At 42.0% G+C, this 15,302-nt stretch overlaps 1 protein-coding gene across 4 annotated transcripts in view; it reads right to left on the bottom strand.

The window, feature by feature from the left end:
• The window catches only part of LOC111813624 (zinc finger protein 160-like), a 19,952-nt gene extending 4,650 nt beyond the window's left edge, over positions 1-15,302 (bottom strand). Inside the window, exons 1-4 of one of the 4 annotated variants that reach the window (XM_023704861.1) lie at positions 15,268-15,302; positions 11,961-12,052; positions 1,790-1,916; positions 1,122-1,250 (exon numbers count right to left, since the gene is read on the bottom strand). In XM_023704861.1, coding sequence (XP_023560629.1) covers positions 1,122-1,250; positions 1,790-1,916; positions 11,961-12,032 — 328 coding nt within the window. In that variant the 5' untranslated portion in view covers positions 12,033-12,052; positions 15,268-15,302. The other 3 variants (XM_023704862.1, XM_023704863.1, XM_023704864.1) reach the window with 3 other exon arrangements.

Here is a 15,302-nt window from a genome sequence, read left to right as displayed (position 1 = left end):
TGTATATAAGAATAGATGAATTAATGTCATGATAAATGTTTACAATGTGGAAAAGATTAACAAAAATTTATTACCATGTCTATCACCTCCAAAACTTTTTACTCCTCTTATTTAAAATATGCTGTTTATCAACAACTTAGTGTTACACCTATCTACCAGACCACCATTCTTTCTGCTTCTAGGAGTCCAATCAGATCAGTTTGTTTCTAAGTGGGAATGTAGTATTGTGTTTCTCTGCCTGACTTACTTGATTTTTTTTTTTTTTTTTTTTTTTTTTTTTTTTTTTTTTTTTTGGCGGAACTGGGGATTGAACTCAGGCCCTTGCGCTTGCCAGGGAAGAGCCTATTCCACTGAGCCATCTCCCCATCTCTTCTGGCCTTGCTTGCTTTAATAAAATTGTCACCAGGTGAAAACATGTTACCAACAGAACCACCTTCCTTTGAAGGTTGAAGAGCATTCCCATCTGTCTATGCACATGTTTGTAATCCACTACCTGCTGATGGACATGTAGGTCAATTACACACCTTGATATTGAGAATAATGCTGCAGAGAACATAGAATTACAGATGACTTCTTGAGATCAGAGATTTCTTGATCTCAAATTCTTTGTATATGTGCCCTGAATCCAGATTGCTGGATTACACAGTCATTTTATTTTTAGATTTAAATTTATGTTTTGTTGTAGTGCTGGAGATCAAGCCAAGGCCAGTATGCTTGGTGAGTGTTCTCCTTTGGAACTATATCCCCAGCCCTTATTATTAATTTTTAGGAAGTCACATGTAATTCTCCAATATGAGTGTGCGACTTTACTCTTCCATCAACAGTGTACAACAGTTACTTTTCCTCCACACTCTTCCCAATATTTACCTTTTATCTTTCTGACAAAAGCTATTCTGATAGGTAAAAAATGGTATCTTAGACTTTATTTTTATTTCAATACTATCAGATGTACAGCTTACAAATATATTTTCAGTGACGTGCTTTGCTGCACAGAACCACTTTCTTTTGATGTAACCCAATTTTCTGTTTTTGCTTCTGCCGCCTGAGCTTCAGAGATCAACCCCCCAAACAACTGCCCAGACCAATGTCATATAGCAACTGCTCTACACACTTTGTCTCACCTGCATCCAGTTCATTGTGACATTCCCGCCTATTGGAATTTCTTGCTGTTCTCCTTTCATTTTCCACAGTCCAGGGCTCTCTTCCTTGCTCCAATATAGAAATAACACTCAGGTTAGGAAGAAAGATTCCTATTTATAGAAAGAAAGGAAAACAATATTCTGTGGCTTTTCTAGAATCCAGTTATATGTTTATGTGAAGACAGAAAATAGCCTGCATAGAGCTACAAAATGTTTCACAAAGACACTCATTAATTTTTTCCTTTAGGCTTAGGAAATGCTTTACTTGCAGACATCTAGGTCTTTCCCATGAACTACTGAATCAAAAGAACAGGGAAAGAAAAAAATGAATTGGACAATTAAGTCTGCCTGCCATAAGAGGTGATAATGTAATTAAGCGTTAATGCACTTGCCTAGCACATGCAAGCCTGAGTTTGATCCTCAGCAGAGAAAAAACAATGTCTGCCATAAGATTTCATGCATACTTAAGTATAGCCACCCAATGATGTATCAAAAATAGTCAGAAAATCTAAAGGGGAAGGCCGAAGTACAGAAGGTACACTAGAAAGCTTTGCAATTCGGTGTCAACAAAGCTTCAGCTTTGGCTAGAGACACAAAAGGGGAAACCAGACAGAAGGCAGACACAATTTCTGAAGGAAAGCCATCCTCACCCAGGGAGACCAGGGTCCTGTAGTTCTCCAACATCACCTCCCTGTACAGAGTCCTCTGAGCAGGGTCCAGGCACTCCCACTCCTCCTGGGAGAATTCTACAGCCACATCCCTGAATGTTAAGCATCCCTACAGTGAAAATCGGATGTCAGCAAGGGCCATGAGCATAGTTATGATCATCACATCAAGTAAAAAAAAAAAGCTTTAAGGAGATTCTTAACTGGAGTGAGCTAAATCCATGCTGTGACATTATGAAACAGATATCTGGTCTTCGTGTAAGTTTCCAGACATATATATATGGTCCACTTAGTGATAAAAATGCCTTCACATGCTAATAAAAGGATGGGTGGCAAGAGAACCCAGGACAGACCCTATCTTAAAACTGAGAAGTAGCTCAGTGCAATGGCCCTGAGTGGGTTCAACCCCCAGCACACAGGTGATGGGGAGAATATACAAATAATCATACGGACAAGTTTATCTCCATAAAATTATTAGACATGATGTCTAACAATTATGTTTGACCTACCAAGTAATACATACTCGATAGCTAGATGAGCTAGACCATGAATGGTGTCTTCAAAGATGAGGGTCCATAAGGCATTTTTTTTTTTTTTTTTAACAATCAGAATCTTAAAGCTACGATGGCAGCAACACAATAACTAAAGCTTGGGAAGACTTCCAAGACTAAGCACTTCACATGCACTGCACTAGCTCCTACAGTGGCATGACATCCTAGGAGAGGAGGACAGGTACAGGTTCACATCTAAATGAGAACGGGCTGTCCCACAGACACCAAACAGATCCTGCTCAGGTAAATCAGCTTAAAAATGGGAGAGGAAACACCTGCCCCCAAGTGTTTCAGGCTGGAACGGAACCTAAATAATCAGGGAAGTAACAGAGCCTCTAAAGTACATCAATAGATGACCTAAGTGAGGAAAGCTGAGGAAGTTCAAGGACAATACAGAATTTCTAACAAGGTCATTATATGTGTACACATGCAAGCATAACACATAGTATTCTCAATTCAGTAGTGTCAACTCATTAATAATGATGGTGCACAGCAAATTTAAGGTTGAAAAAAATAAGATACAATTTTAACTTCCCAAAACATAAGAACTACCCTTTATTAAACAAACAAACAACAAAACCATCTAGGCCAGGGATATACATTAGCAGTGCTGTGCCTGCCTGGCAAGCATGAGGTTGTGAGCTCAAGTCTCAGTAACCACCCTGGATCATCACCCCCCCAAAAAAAAATTAATTAAAAATAAATAAATAAATGCTAGTGGTGCATGGTGGCACACCTCATAATCCTGGTACTTGTAAGTATGAAGCCAGCTTACAGAGCATAGAAAGACCCTATCTAATGTAGAAAGACTCTATCTAACATAAAAACAAAAGAACACAAAAAACAAACAAAGTTGAGCATGGCTGACTACAAATTCAAGCTCAGCCTGGCAACTGAGTGATTTGAGAGCCCTTATTTCATAAAAAATAAAAATGAAAAAGGATCAAGGATATAGCTTGGTGTGAAGACCCTGGGTTCAATCCGAAGTGTATTAAAAAAAAAAAAATGCACATCTGAGACAGGCATGGTAGCACATGCATATAATCCCAAGACTCAGAAGACTAAGGCAGGAGGACTGCCATAAATTTAAGGCCATCTTGAGATATGTAATTAATTCAAGGCCATCTTGAACTACAAAGCAAGACCCTGTCTCAGAAACAAAAAATGCTCATCTCGATATCATTTTCTGATATTTTTCATCACTAATTTTTCATGTCTGTGACACATAGCAATTACATTCCTTATGGGTAGTTGGTACATGTATATGACACATTTAAATTTTTCTATGTCCCCTTCCCCTGTACTCTCCTCCCACCCTCAGTCTCTCAGTCCCTGTATGTACTATATCTACGAAACGTCATGCAGTTATAGGTAGCGCTTTTTAGAGGGGCTGAATCTAGGGTGTGTGATACTATGACTAAGGGTGTGAAAGTGGGATTAAGGGTGCACAATTGCTAAATTAGCACATGATTTCTTTAGTAAAGTAATGAGTGTGGTTAAGAGGAAGGACCACCCTGGGTGTGCGTGATCAAGGAAGCTTGCTGCTTGCTCCTTCTGCCGGCCCCGCCATGCCATGGACTGTTCCTCCTCTGTGATGCCCTCTGCTACCTACCCGGACTAGAAGGCAGCCTACTGTGGACTGAAACCTTTACCAATCATGAGTCAAAATTAACCTTTCCTCCTTAATCTTTGGTTGTCAGGTATTTTGCCTCAGCAACAAGAAAAGTAACTAAGATCACCCCTTTCCATTTGCAAATGAGAGTAGAATTCTCAATGCAAGCTCAGTTGATCAACTTGTGCACCTCCTTACCAGAGCTCCTAGTCTGAGTGAGGAAACCCCCACTCCCAACCACTTTTGAGGCAGGGGAAGTACAGCAAGAGAACCTCCCTGTAACACTATGACTCCTCAGAGGAGTGCCTGAGAAGGGAGGGACTCTACATTCATGAACAGACAAAGGCATTGGGTAGGGGGGCATTGCATAGAAGAAAGGCAACTAACATAAACCAGCATCTACATCGATGAGTGCATAGGCAGAAATCCAGACCCTGAATTCCTGAGGCTCCAGAAAGACAACAGGAAAGCACCTGAGTAGAAATCAGCAGGTTCTTCAGGCAGAAGACTACAAGGGAAATGTCAGAAAAGACAAAACCCAAGCAGGGGCCTGGAAGCTCTCCAGAATCTCTAGCTGGGAGGAATGGAAAGGGTCTGCCCTTAAAGGAATCTAGACATCCAGAACTGGGCAAAGCAGCTGACTGTCTTTTCTTTATAAGCATGCAGCCCCAAACCTGACTTGTATGTTTGTTTGCTTTCCTATGGTGGCACTGGGATAGAAGCCAAGGCGTACATGTGCTAGCCTTAACAACATAGTGAGATCATGTCTTAAGAAAGGTGAGAAGAATAAAGATGACCTAAGGGACTTATTCATCCTCTGTCTGGTACACCATCACTTACATCTCAGATGGGGAGAAAGGAAGAGCAAGTGCAGTTGAACCAACACTGGCTCTTAGTAGTGGATTGATGTATCCTTGGGCTAGAAAGCAGGACATCTAGTTTTTGACCCGGAATTTTCCTTGTGGTAATGGTGAAAGAGTTATTTAAATATGAGTGACTTTGAAAAAGATGAAGTGTTTTTCCCAAAGTGCCAAAGGAGGTAACCAGTGCCAAAGGAGGCAACCAAACAACCAGGCCAAATCTCTTCGGTAGTTTGGGTGGAAGACGGATCAGGCTGTTGCATTCTCTGACACAGATGCTTAAAAGAGCAAACGTGTCACCTGGGGAGAGCATTGTTTCCAGACTTGGAGAATCCCAGGTAGTACAGCTGTAAAACAAAAATGATTTAATAGCTTACCTCAAAAAAGCTACAGATGAGTAAGTCACTGCTCTATTACAGAACAGGAACACCTTGTGACTTTTTTGTGTGCCATAATTTAATGGATCTCATTCACTAGAATTCAGACCACTCATGATTAATAGGCTATTTTTGGTAGACATGCTTGATTACAGTAAAACTAGCTTGTAGGTAAATGGCTATCTTTTTTTCAAGTTTTCATAGTATTTCCAGTTCAGTGAATACTATCACTGTTTTCCCTTTCTAAATACATGGGTGGACTTGATTGATAATGTTCAACTTGTCACAAAGATGGAGACTATAATCTCAAGACCTACTGAAAGTTGGTTTTCTATTTAGATTTACATAATCAGTTATGTGGCTGTGTTTAACTACTGGGAAAAGCCTTCATTGTTTCAGAACCAAGCAAGACTTCCCTGCTTTGACTTGTGTTTATTGGTCTGTTCAAGACAGCACTTGAAGACGAGAAGGTAATGTCTATATTGTTGGTCTTAAATAGACAAATTAATTAGAATTCCTTGTATCTAAAAAGTGAAGCCTTTTATTTACTGAAAGGCATTTTAGTGTGGTATATGTGTAATACCAAATAAAGAATAGTGGATCTTTAAGTTCAGATCCTTTTAAAAGTTTGCATGATACAACTACAAGTTAGATTTTACTTCTGAATTTTTTAAGTCAGAGTGAATTATTATTCAGGACACTATTTAAAAATATAAGACTGAAACTACTGTTGACTATGTGATTGGCAGTGGTGCTTGTCAACTCACTGAAGGATTACAGTGGGGAAGTATAACACTAGCACAAATTTATACACAATCATAATACTTAAGAACAAAATCAGATTTAATTAAAAACTCAAACAAAAAAAGACAGAAAGGGGCAAAGAATTGATCTGACCATAATGATGGCCCAAAATGTTCCAAGTTTGAAAGACAGAAATCCAAGTGGGACAAATGTGAGAGATTTACAGCAAAACACATCATAATCAAACCATCAAAGGTAAGAGACATGGGCTGGAGATAAAGCTAACTGGAACAGTGCTTGCCTAGCATGTGTAAGACCCTAAATTCCAGGTCCAACACTTGGAGTGTGGGGTGGAAATCTTGAGGATATGAACAAGAAGTGATACTGTATAGCAGCATGCGCCGCTGAATATCAAATTTCTCAGCAGATCCTTTGCAGTCTACAAAAAAACTATACATGTTTGAAGTAGTACTAGAAAAACACTGTGTCTAGCAAACTTGGCTATAAAAACTGAGGAAAAACTAGAGCCCTCCAGGTAAAAGTGGAGGGAGTTCATCACAAGACCTGCCCTGCAGAAAATGCTAGAAAAAGATCTTCAAGTTGAAATGAAAGGGTGATAAATGGAGAAAGAAAAGTATACAAAAGTGCATAGATCACTTGTATCTCTAGCAGAGAATCTTCCTAAAAGCATAAAAGGAATTCTAAATCTCTATTATGAGATATCCAGTATCTCTTCATAGAAAGAGGTAATTTGTGTTACAAATAATAGGGTGTGGAAGGCAGAAATGTAATGGTGTAGACTTTTTATATGTGATTAATTCAAAACGTTTTCCACTTAGAATAATGTAAAAGGGCCTCAGTGGCACAAGCGCCTGCCTGGCAAGCACAAAGTCCTAAGTTTGATTCCCTATATCTAAATAAATAACTAATAATAATGAAATAATAATATGAACATGGCAATATGTTCTGTGTAATGAAATAATCACAAAAACATCTATATAATATATACATGGAAAAAGACAAGACAAAAGTAGTCACTTCAAAAAACCAAGGAAACACAAGAAGACAGCAAAAATGTAAAGAGGGACAAAAGGCTACAGGATAGACTACGGATAAAAAAGTAACAACAGTAAGTCTTTTTCTATGACTAAATATATATAAATAAACACCTTATTTCAAAGAAAAGGACTGGCTGAAGGGAGAAACATACGATACAACTATGTTATAATAAAGACATTTTGTTTAGTTCTGAAGACCCACACAGGCTAGAAGTGAAAAGCTGAAAGATATGCCATGCAAACGGAAACCTACAGAGTGCAGGCGGCTACTACTATTTTTTAAATACAGCCCTTAAGATAAATGTTTTCTACCACAAGGGATAAAAGAGGACTTTAAATAACTACTACAGGGACAGTTCCCCAAGAGATACAATAATTACAAACACAAACCCAGTATAAGTCCTCTCCCATGTATGAAGCAAACACTGACATAATTAGACAGCAGCACAATACTTCAGGAATATTTCATACGCCATACAACTTATGGACAGTATAACCAGACAGAGGATGAAGAAATAAACAGGGGCTTCAACACCACCACAGAGCATGTGCACCTTGCAGACCTGGACAAAACATTCTACCCAACAGCTGCATAAACCACTGCCTCTAAAACACACAGGAACATCTATACAACAAATAAGAGGTTAGGTCACAAAAAGCTTAAAATACTTTGACATCATTCAAATTTTCTTCTCTGTTCAGAATGGAATAAATTTAGAAATAAGTAGTAGAAGAGAAATCAAAATTTACAAGTATGTTGGACTGAACTCATTCATAATGAGTCACAGAAGACAAAGAGAACTTAGAAAACATCTAAAGATAAAGAGAAAAGAAAACACAGCACACCAAAGTTCATGGAGGCAATCAAAGCAGTAAAGGGAAAATGTACACTAGGAAAGTCTCTGGTTAAAAAATAAAAATGAACTCAGTCCACAACCTAACTTTGCATTCCAGTGAAAAAGTACAGGACAAAAACTGGAAAAAAAAAAAATGAATATTACAGCAGAAATAAATAGGGGCACAGAATCTAAGTACACTTTTTTACAAATACCAACAAAAATGGCAAATTCTTAGAATAACTTTGAAAATGACTTTCAATATGAGTATATTTTAATTCATGTCATAAAAGAAAAAAGAATAACAATAATCATGTACGTAGTAGGTCAATGAACAAAACATAACCCAGAAGAAAAGGATAAATCACTAGCAATATATAAACTCTCTTGATGAAATCAGGGAGATCTTTTAAAAATCTGAACACGGGGGGCCTGGCCTTAGCTCAGTTGTTTAAGTGGCTGTTTCCACAAAGCTATCAGCCTCAGGTTGCTGTAGTTCGATCCCCACAACACTCCAGCTAGTCAAACCACCCCTGAGGGCATTCAGATCAAAAAAACAAAACAAAACAAAACAAAACAAAACAAAACAAAACAAAAACCTTATTCCATTGGGCCGGGGAGATGGCTCAGTGGAATAAGCACTTCCCTGGCAAGCGCAAGGTCCTGAGTTCAATCCCCGGTTCCACCAAAAAAAAAAAAATAAATAAATAAAAATAAAATAAAGCCATCATATTTGGGGGCTGGTGAGATGGCTCAGTGGTCTAAAGCACCTACTTAGAACAAGCCTAGCAAAGCACAGGGACCGCGGTTCAATCCCCCAGCACCACATGCCAGCCAGCCCGCCCCCTGGTGGGCTGAGCAGGCCACACACACACACAAATAAATAAATAAATTTAAAAAAAAATCTGAACACACATACTTAAGTAGCAAGGGAAATGAATCAATAACCAATAACTTACCGACAAAGACACAAGGACAGATGGCTTTAGCATTTCATTTTGCCCTACATTTAAGTTAAGATTAACACCAATTCGCCTCAAAGTCTTCCAGTAAACTGAAGTAATGGGAACTCTGAAAACATTCGAAACCAGGCATACTGCCACCACCTGTAATCTCAGCACTCGGCAGGCTAAGGCAGAATAATGGCAAGTTAAGTTCGACACCACCTAGTTCATTTATCACAAACACTTTAAAACGGGCTGAGGAATGGAACTCAGTGCAGACTTCTTGAAGAACAGGTTCAAAGCACTACACTTAAGAAAAAAATCATTCTGAGACCATCATTGATCTGATACCAACACCGGGAAAGAAATCAAAGATAAATATTAAAAAATCCTTCAAAACAATACTAGCAAACTGTAATTGACAGTATATTCATAGGAGTGTACACCACAATAGGTAGGACTCAATTCTACAGGATAAAGGAAGACCAAGTGAACAGTCAGTCACTGCAATACCCAACACTGACATGGGGAGATTACAAAGTACCTCACTATGTCTACCAGTTCAGAAAATGTGCCAGCCAAAATTCCTTGCCTATGTCCAAACACGCAAACTACAGAAAAAAGGAAATTCCAGGACAGCTGAGGTGGTGATGGGCTGATGTATATGACCCAAAAGTACTATTAGAAAAGCAAAATCGGACCAATTGAACTACATCCAGCTGGAAAACTATAGTACAGAATTCCACTCAATGAAAAAATTTAAAAGAAAAAAAAAATTGAAAACAAAAACTAGAGTGATTGTACAAAATACATATAAACCTCTTATGATACACATTATCTTCAGCTTTTACCATAAACCAGGGGGCTGGGATGTAGCTCAATGGTGCAGTGCTTGCCTACTGCACATGAGGCCCTGAGTTTGATCTCTAGCCAGCACTGCAAAAAAAGGTAAAATGACATCAAATTAAATAACTAAAATGAACTAAAAGCATGTGTACAAATATGCAAATAAAGGGGATCTAAACAAATGATAAATAATAAAACATTAGATACAGCAACGTGTGGTGGTGCACACCTGCAATCCCCATGCTTTGCGAAGCTGAAGCAGAAGGATCAAAAGTTTAAGCTCAGCCTGGACATTCAACAATTTATTAAGAACCTGACTCAAAAAAAAAAAAAGGAAATTAAATTTAAAAATTAAAAAATAAAAGGTAAAACACGAAATCTACAAGAAACATAGTATTATACAATCTTGTACCAAGGGAAGCTCCACATGAAGGAACAAGCTAACATCTGGGCACACTGTAACATTCCTTTAATTCCAGCTACTTGGGAGGCTGAGACAGGATGGTCACAAGTTAGAGGAATGCCTAGGCAACTCAGACCACCCACTCCAAGATTAAGAAATATAAACACTGAGAAGGATACAGGTTAGTGTAATAGCCTAGATTCAATACCTAGTACTGAGGTTAAAAAGAAAGTATAACATAAAAAACATGAGATGCGAAATAGACATGGCAGCCCACCACTATAATCCCAGCATTCTGGGAAGCTAAGGCAGGATTCCAGTTCTGATTCCAGCCTAAGCAACTCAGTGACTTGGTGAGACCCTGTCTCAAAATTCAGAAAAAGGACAAGGGGTGTCACTTAGTATGGAGGCCTGGGGTTCAATCCCCAGTGTTGCCAAAGGGGTGGGGGGCGCACAATGGGGTATATATAAGTAGGTAAGCTACAGGTTATAAATAGTTCCTAAACCACACTGAAAATAAAATTGGGCAACATATAAAAATCCTCTTTTTATACACATATCCACAAAGCCATGAAACCTACTCAGAATCACAAAGAATTGGCATTTGTAAGTCCAAACAATTTAGTTTTCCTCTAGATTGTCAGACACAGGGATACTAGCCATAATACTGCTGGCAAACATTATCAGTGGGAGAGAGTTTCTATGCTGGTAGAGGTAAAGACTGACTTTTATAGGACTAATGAAAGACTGATCTTTACAGAACTAATGAAAACAGGAAATTATCCTAGAAGAAACTGCCCTTTCCACTAACCAAGCAAGGGGAACTGACAGACATCTACAAAGAAGCTGCTGAGTTCAAAGGCCGCCACTGTGGCATTCTTTGTAAAAGTGAAAAAGTAAGAAACATATGCCCAGAACACATAACAAGAACGTGAAAGAGTAAGCTAGCTTTGTTCTCTAACAGGAAAACATGACTTTCCAAAACCTAGAGACAAAGTATCACAACAAAACACCTCCTCTCAAATCTGTCCCGCACATGAAGAGAATCCTGCCACGGACCACATAAGTGACAACAGTGGGCTCCTGACCATATGTGACACAGGGAGAAGACAGGGCAAGAACAGGTTTTACGTCTTAGTGCCCAAGACTGGTGACTGTCTGTGACTTTACTGTAACACAAATGTATACATCATGTGCTGCTAAACATCTTGTTGAACATTTAATAGTAACTGCTGGAATGAAAAAATGGTTCTATCCCCTCCAATGCCAAAGAAGTTCTGTTATGAGGTCTGAGTGAAAATGAGATCATTTTCCCCCTCCCTCTACTGCTTAAGTGTCTCTGCAAGAACACCACTGTCTCTAGGGATAGAAGTGGTAAAACAGTTTAAAGAATGTCTGGCAGCTAGACACTGAGGTGGTTTCATAATTAAAACTGGCAGAATAAAACATTCCTTGTCACTGTATCTAACTATTCCATTTCCAATCACTGAGACTTTACTTGGAAATACCGACTCACTTATGTACAAATGCAGTATAGTATAGTGTTGGGCAGAACACATTTCTCCCATGGGTCTCCTTTTCTTGAACTTAGGAGATATTTGTTCATATTAATAAGTGACTTCACACCTACATGGAGATGTCCCCTGAATAATCCTGCTGCCCATAACACTGACACGTGGGTCCCACAACTGTCTCTAAAGCCTGCCTTGGGGAAGCCCTTCCCAGAACCATTAGTGCAGCCTCCTCACACAATCCGGGTCACTGGTCACAGTGAATCTCAGTGCATAAGAGGGGACCTGCGGGCAGGGAGCCCTGGTGAGACAGAGAAGACACATCAGATGACAGACTCAGAGGTTGCAGCACCCATGCACAGCACTTCAGGAAAGAGGGAGATGCAGGACAGGCAACTGACAACAGCAGGTTACCCGAGCAAGAGCCATTCCTGACTCCTTTTCTTCCCACTTCCTCCTCTTCCAGGCTCCTTCCGCAGGTAACATGAGTTTTTGGGAGTCAAAACCTGAATGTTGAAAACACGCTGGTTAATGCTTAGGACAGACACACGCTCTTCCTGTGCCACAGGCACACACACAGGGAGGACCAGGACCAGGACCAGCCATGAGGAAAGACGATCCTCTGCTACCCACCACTCAGGGAGGGGCAGGAGGGAGAGGGGGGGACTGGGGACCATATATGCAGAGACACAGACTCCTTCAAGACTGACAGGAGACTTCTTGACACTTAGAGCTCACTCCCTTCCTGAGGCTTTGCCAGAGAACACACCCAGGCCTATCCAAACTTGAGCATAGCACACCCACCTCATTCCTGTATGGATCACAAGCTGAGCTTGGACCAAAGAAACACAGGACAGTCTGGGTGCCCCGTGCTGAGCACAGAATAGAATCAACTTTAATATTATCAAGGCTGGGCCCCAGGCTGACCACGGAAAAGGGACTCTCTGCTGAGGAGCCACAGGAGACTTATTTGCGTAACACCTGAGCACTACGATGGGAAACCAGGCCTGAGCACCAGCAGGGCGCGCAAGCCCAGCTGCCCTCCCATCTTCTGGCTCTGTTCTCCCTTTGGAGTCTTGTTGTCCAGAGATCCAGACAGTGGACTGGGAAGCAAGAGAAAGAAACCTGCAAGGGCAGGCGATATAGCTCAGCAGACTAAGCGCTTGCTTAGGTGAGCGCAGGGGCCAGGGTTTGATTCCTGGCACCACATTCCACGCCAGCTCTGCCCCCGGGCACGCTGAGCTGGCAATGGAGTCCAGGTGTGGTGGCGCATACCTGTAATCTCAGCACAAGGGAGGCAGAAATCAGGAGGATCACTACAAATCTGAGCTGCATAATGAGGCCCTACATGCGCACGCGCGCACACACACACACACACACACACACCCTAAAAAAAGAAACTTGTAGATCACTGCGACCAGTGGAGGGATTAGGGTGTGGTTAGCATGTCAGTAGAAAGTGGAGGTCAAAGAAGTCTCCATGGAGAGATATCAGATCGCAGACCTGGAAAGGAAGGTGTCTGCCACCGGCAGCTGGTAGGCCAGTGAGTCCTAAGCAGAGACAGAACCAAGGAAAGGTCCTGAGCCAGGAGCTACAGTGTCCCCAGGCAAAGGCAGGGAGCCTGCATGGCTGGAGGATATGGCTGGTGATAAAGACAAGGATAGAACAAATGGACCAAATTGGGCCCCAACTGTTTTCTCCTACACCTCAAAGGAATTTTAAAACAAACTCCCTTGCCTGTTTTAAGTAAATATGCAATTTCCCTTTATTTTCTAAATGAAACATAATCTTTTAGCTTCATCTTCGATACTATAAATAGTACAGGCAGAGGGCTATGCAAGTAATTCAGTGACAAAAGCATTTGCCCAGTATGCATGAGGTAATGGGTTGAATTCCCAGCACCACATAACAAAATGCAACAATTAAGTGACTTAAACAAATATAGGCAGAGATACTTAGCTAAGCCCCAGGAAGTACAAAGTCACCGAAACTTCGAAGCTGAAGATTAGAGTTTATGTGCCTATCCATCTACATCCTTTTAACAAAGCGTAACCCTTAGACCCTTAGCCGTGGTTTCCTGAATGTTGTGAGTCAATTTGACAAACTAACCTGAGCAGTGAGTCAGAAGAATTCCTGATTTATGGATTTTAGGACAGCAGTTTAGGTCCCAACTTGATACTATAAAAACTGGCATCTGTGTGGGGACAGTGGGGGTCTTGCAGCCTCACCCTGCGGGATTAGATGCTCGCTCCGGGAGGGACCACCAGATCTGAATTAACTTACAGAACGCCTCGTTGGTGTCTCAAGGAAAAGTGTCTCCCCAGTCAGCAATTTCTGGACCAGAATTGAAGTACTCTATGCCCCGTTCACTATCAAGTATGAGTAGGAAAGCCGCTCGGGTTTCCTTTATGTCACACACACCCCAAATCACACTCCACCCCAGGAAAATGGGGCAACCCACAGGTGAAACGAGTCAGATCACCACTTTCATACTGACCAGTGACTATGAAGGGAAAACAGTCCTCCTGTTCCCAAGGTTGCACAGTATGAATGTCTTATAGGCAGAATCACAAGCCTCACCCTCGTCTGTATGATTGAAACAAATTTTATATCTACTGGAGTACAAATACAGAAATCAATACGTCACAACTCAAGGATGGACATCCAGGTGACTACCACGGATCTGGACCCAGAGCCCATGCTTCCTCCCTCCTCTCCCTTCCTGTTTTCCTCCATCACTCTGTACCATCTCGTCCTAACCTCTCTCCAGCTCGGCTTTCCTTTTCTCCCCTCCACCACCAATGCTGCTCACTGTTTCCCTCTCTCCACTGATCTCTTCCTGCAGTTCCTTCTCCTCCACCTATGCTGCCTCATTCGTGTAACCTGTTTCGCCTCTGAGGCCTCTTTTCACCTCAGTCTCTGTCCCCCATCTTCACCCGATTTCTGCCTCTTTTTTCAGCAATGGATGCTCTTCCTCTCTCTTCCTGGGGCAGGCCTCTGGCCCGGCTCTCTGGACCCCACAGCCCCTGGCTTCCTTCCTTGGCTTCCCTTGTCACCTGCCGCCTTCTCCTCTCGTCCCAACACCGCACTGCTGCCTGCCGAGTGCAAATCATCCCTCCTCTCCTCCTGCTCCCCTAGATGCCTTCCCTTTCCAGCCTCTCTCCCTACTTCACTATCCTTCATTTCTTTTGAGACGGATTTTTAAATATCTCTATTTGCTTTATCTACCATTACCATCTTAACTGCTTCTGTCACTCTCGCCATTTCGGCCACCCCTCGGCCACCCTCTGCTTTGCCATCCGTTTATGGGTCTATTTCTTCTCTTCCTTTTATCCTTTTCTCACAGGCAAGGGATGGGCGGGAAGCCGCCTCAGAAGGAGCACATAATCCCTCAGGGTGGAATCAGGGACGCATGAACCCTGCATCTGAGGACAGTCCAGGTCACTGCGAGGGGAGGACTGGGGGGAGCCGGCGCCAGGAGGGGAGGTGCGGGGCGAGGCCGGGTCCCCTCCCGGAGAGGACGGCGCCCAGCCGGGGAGGATCGCGGGTGAGGAGGGCGCAGCGGCCCAGGCGGGACGGGCCTCGGGCTCCCACAGCGCCGCACACCATGCCGAGGTACAGGGGGCGGAGCGGGGCGTCGAACGTCCCTAGAGACCCAGATCCGGACAGAGAGACGCTGGGGACAGCGGAGCGCAGACAGCCGGGACAGAGGGAAACTCACGCTCGGCGCTACACCCATCACTCCGCGGGACGCAC

The sequence above is a fragment of the Octodon degus genome, unplaced genomic scaffold (assembly GCF_000260255.1).
Source record: "Octodon degus isolate 3935 unplaced genomic scaffold, OctDeg1.0 scaffold00206, whole genome shotgun sequence".
NCBI lineage: Eukaryota > Metazoa > Chordata > Mammalia > Rodentia > Octodontidae > Octodon > Octodon degus.
Note: the sequence above shows the minus strand (reverse complement) of the source record. Positions and strands in the feature narration are given on the sequence as shown.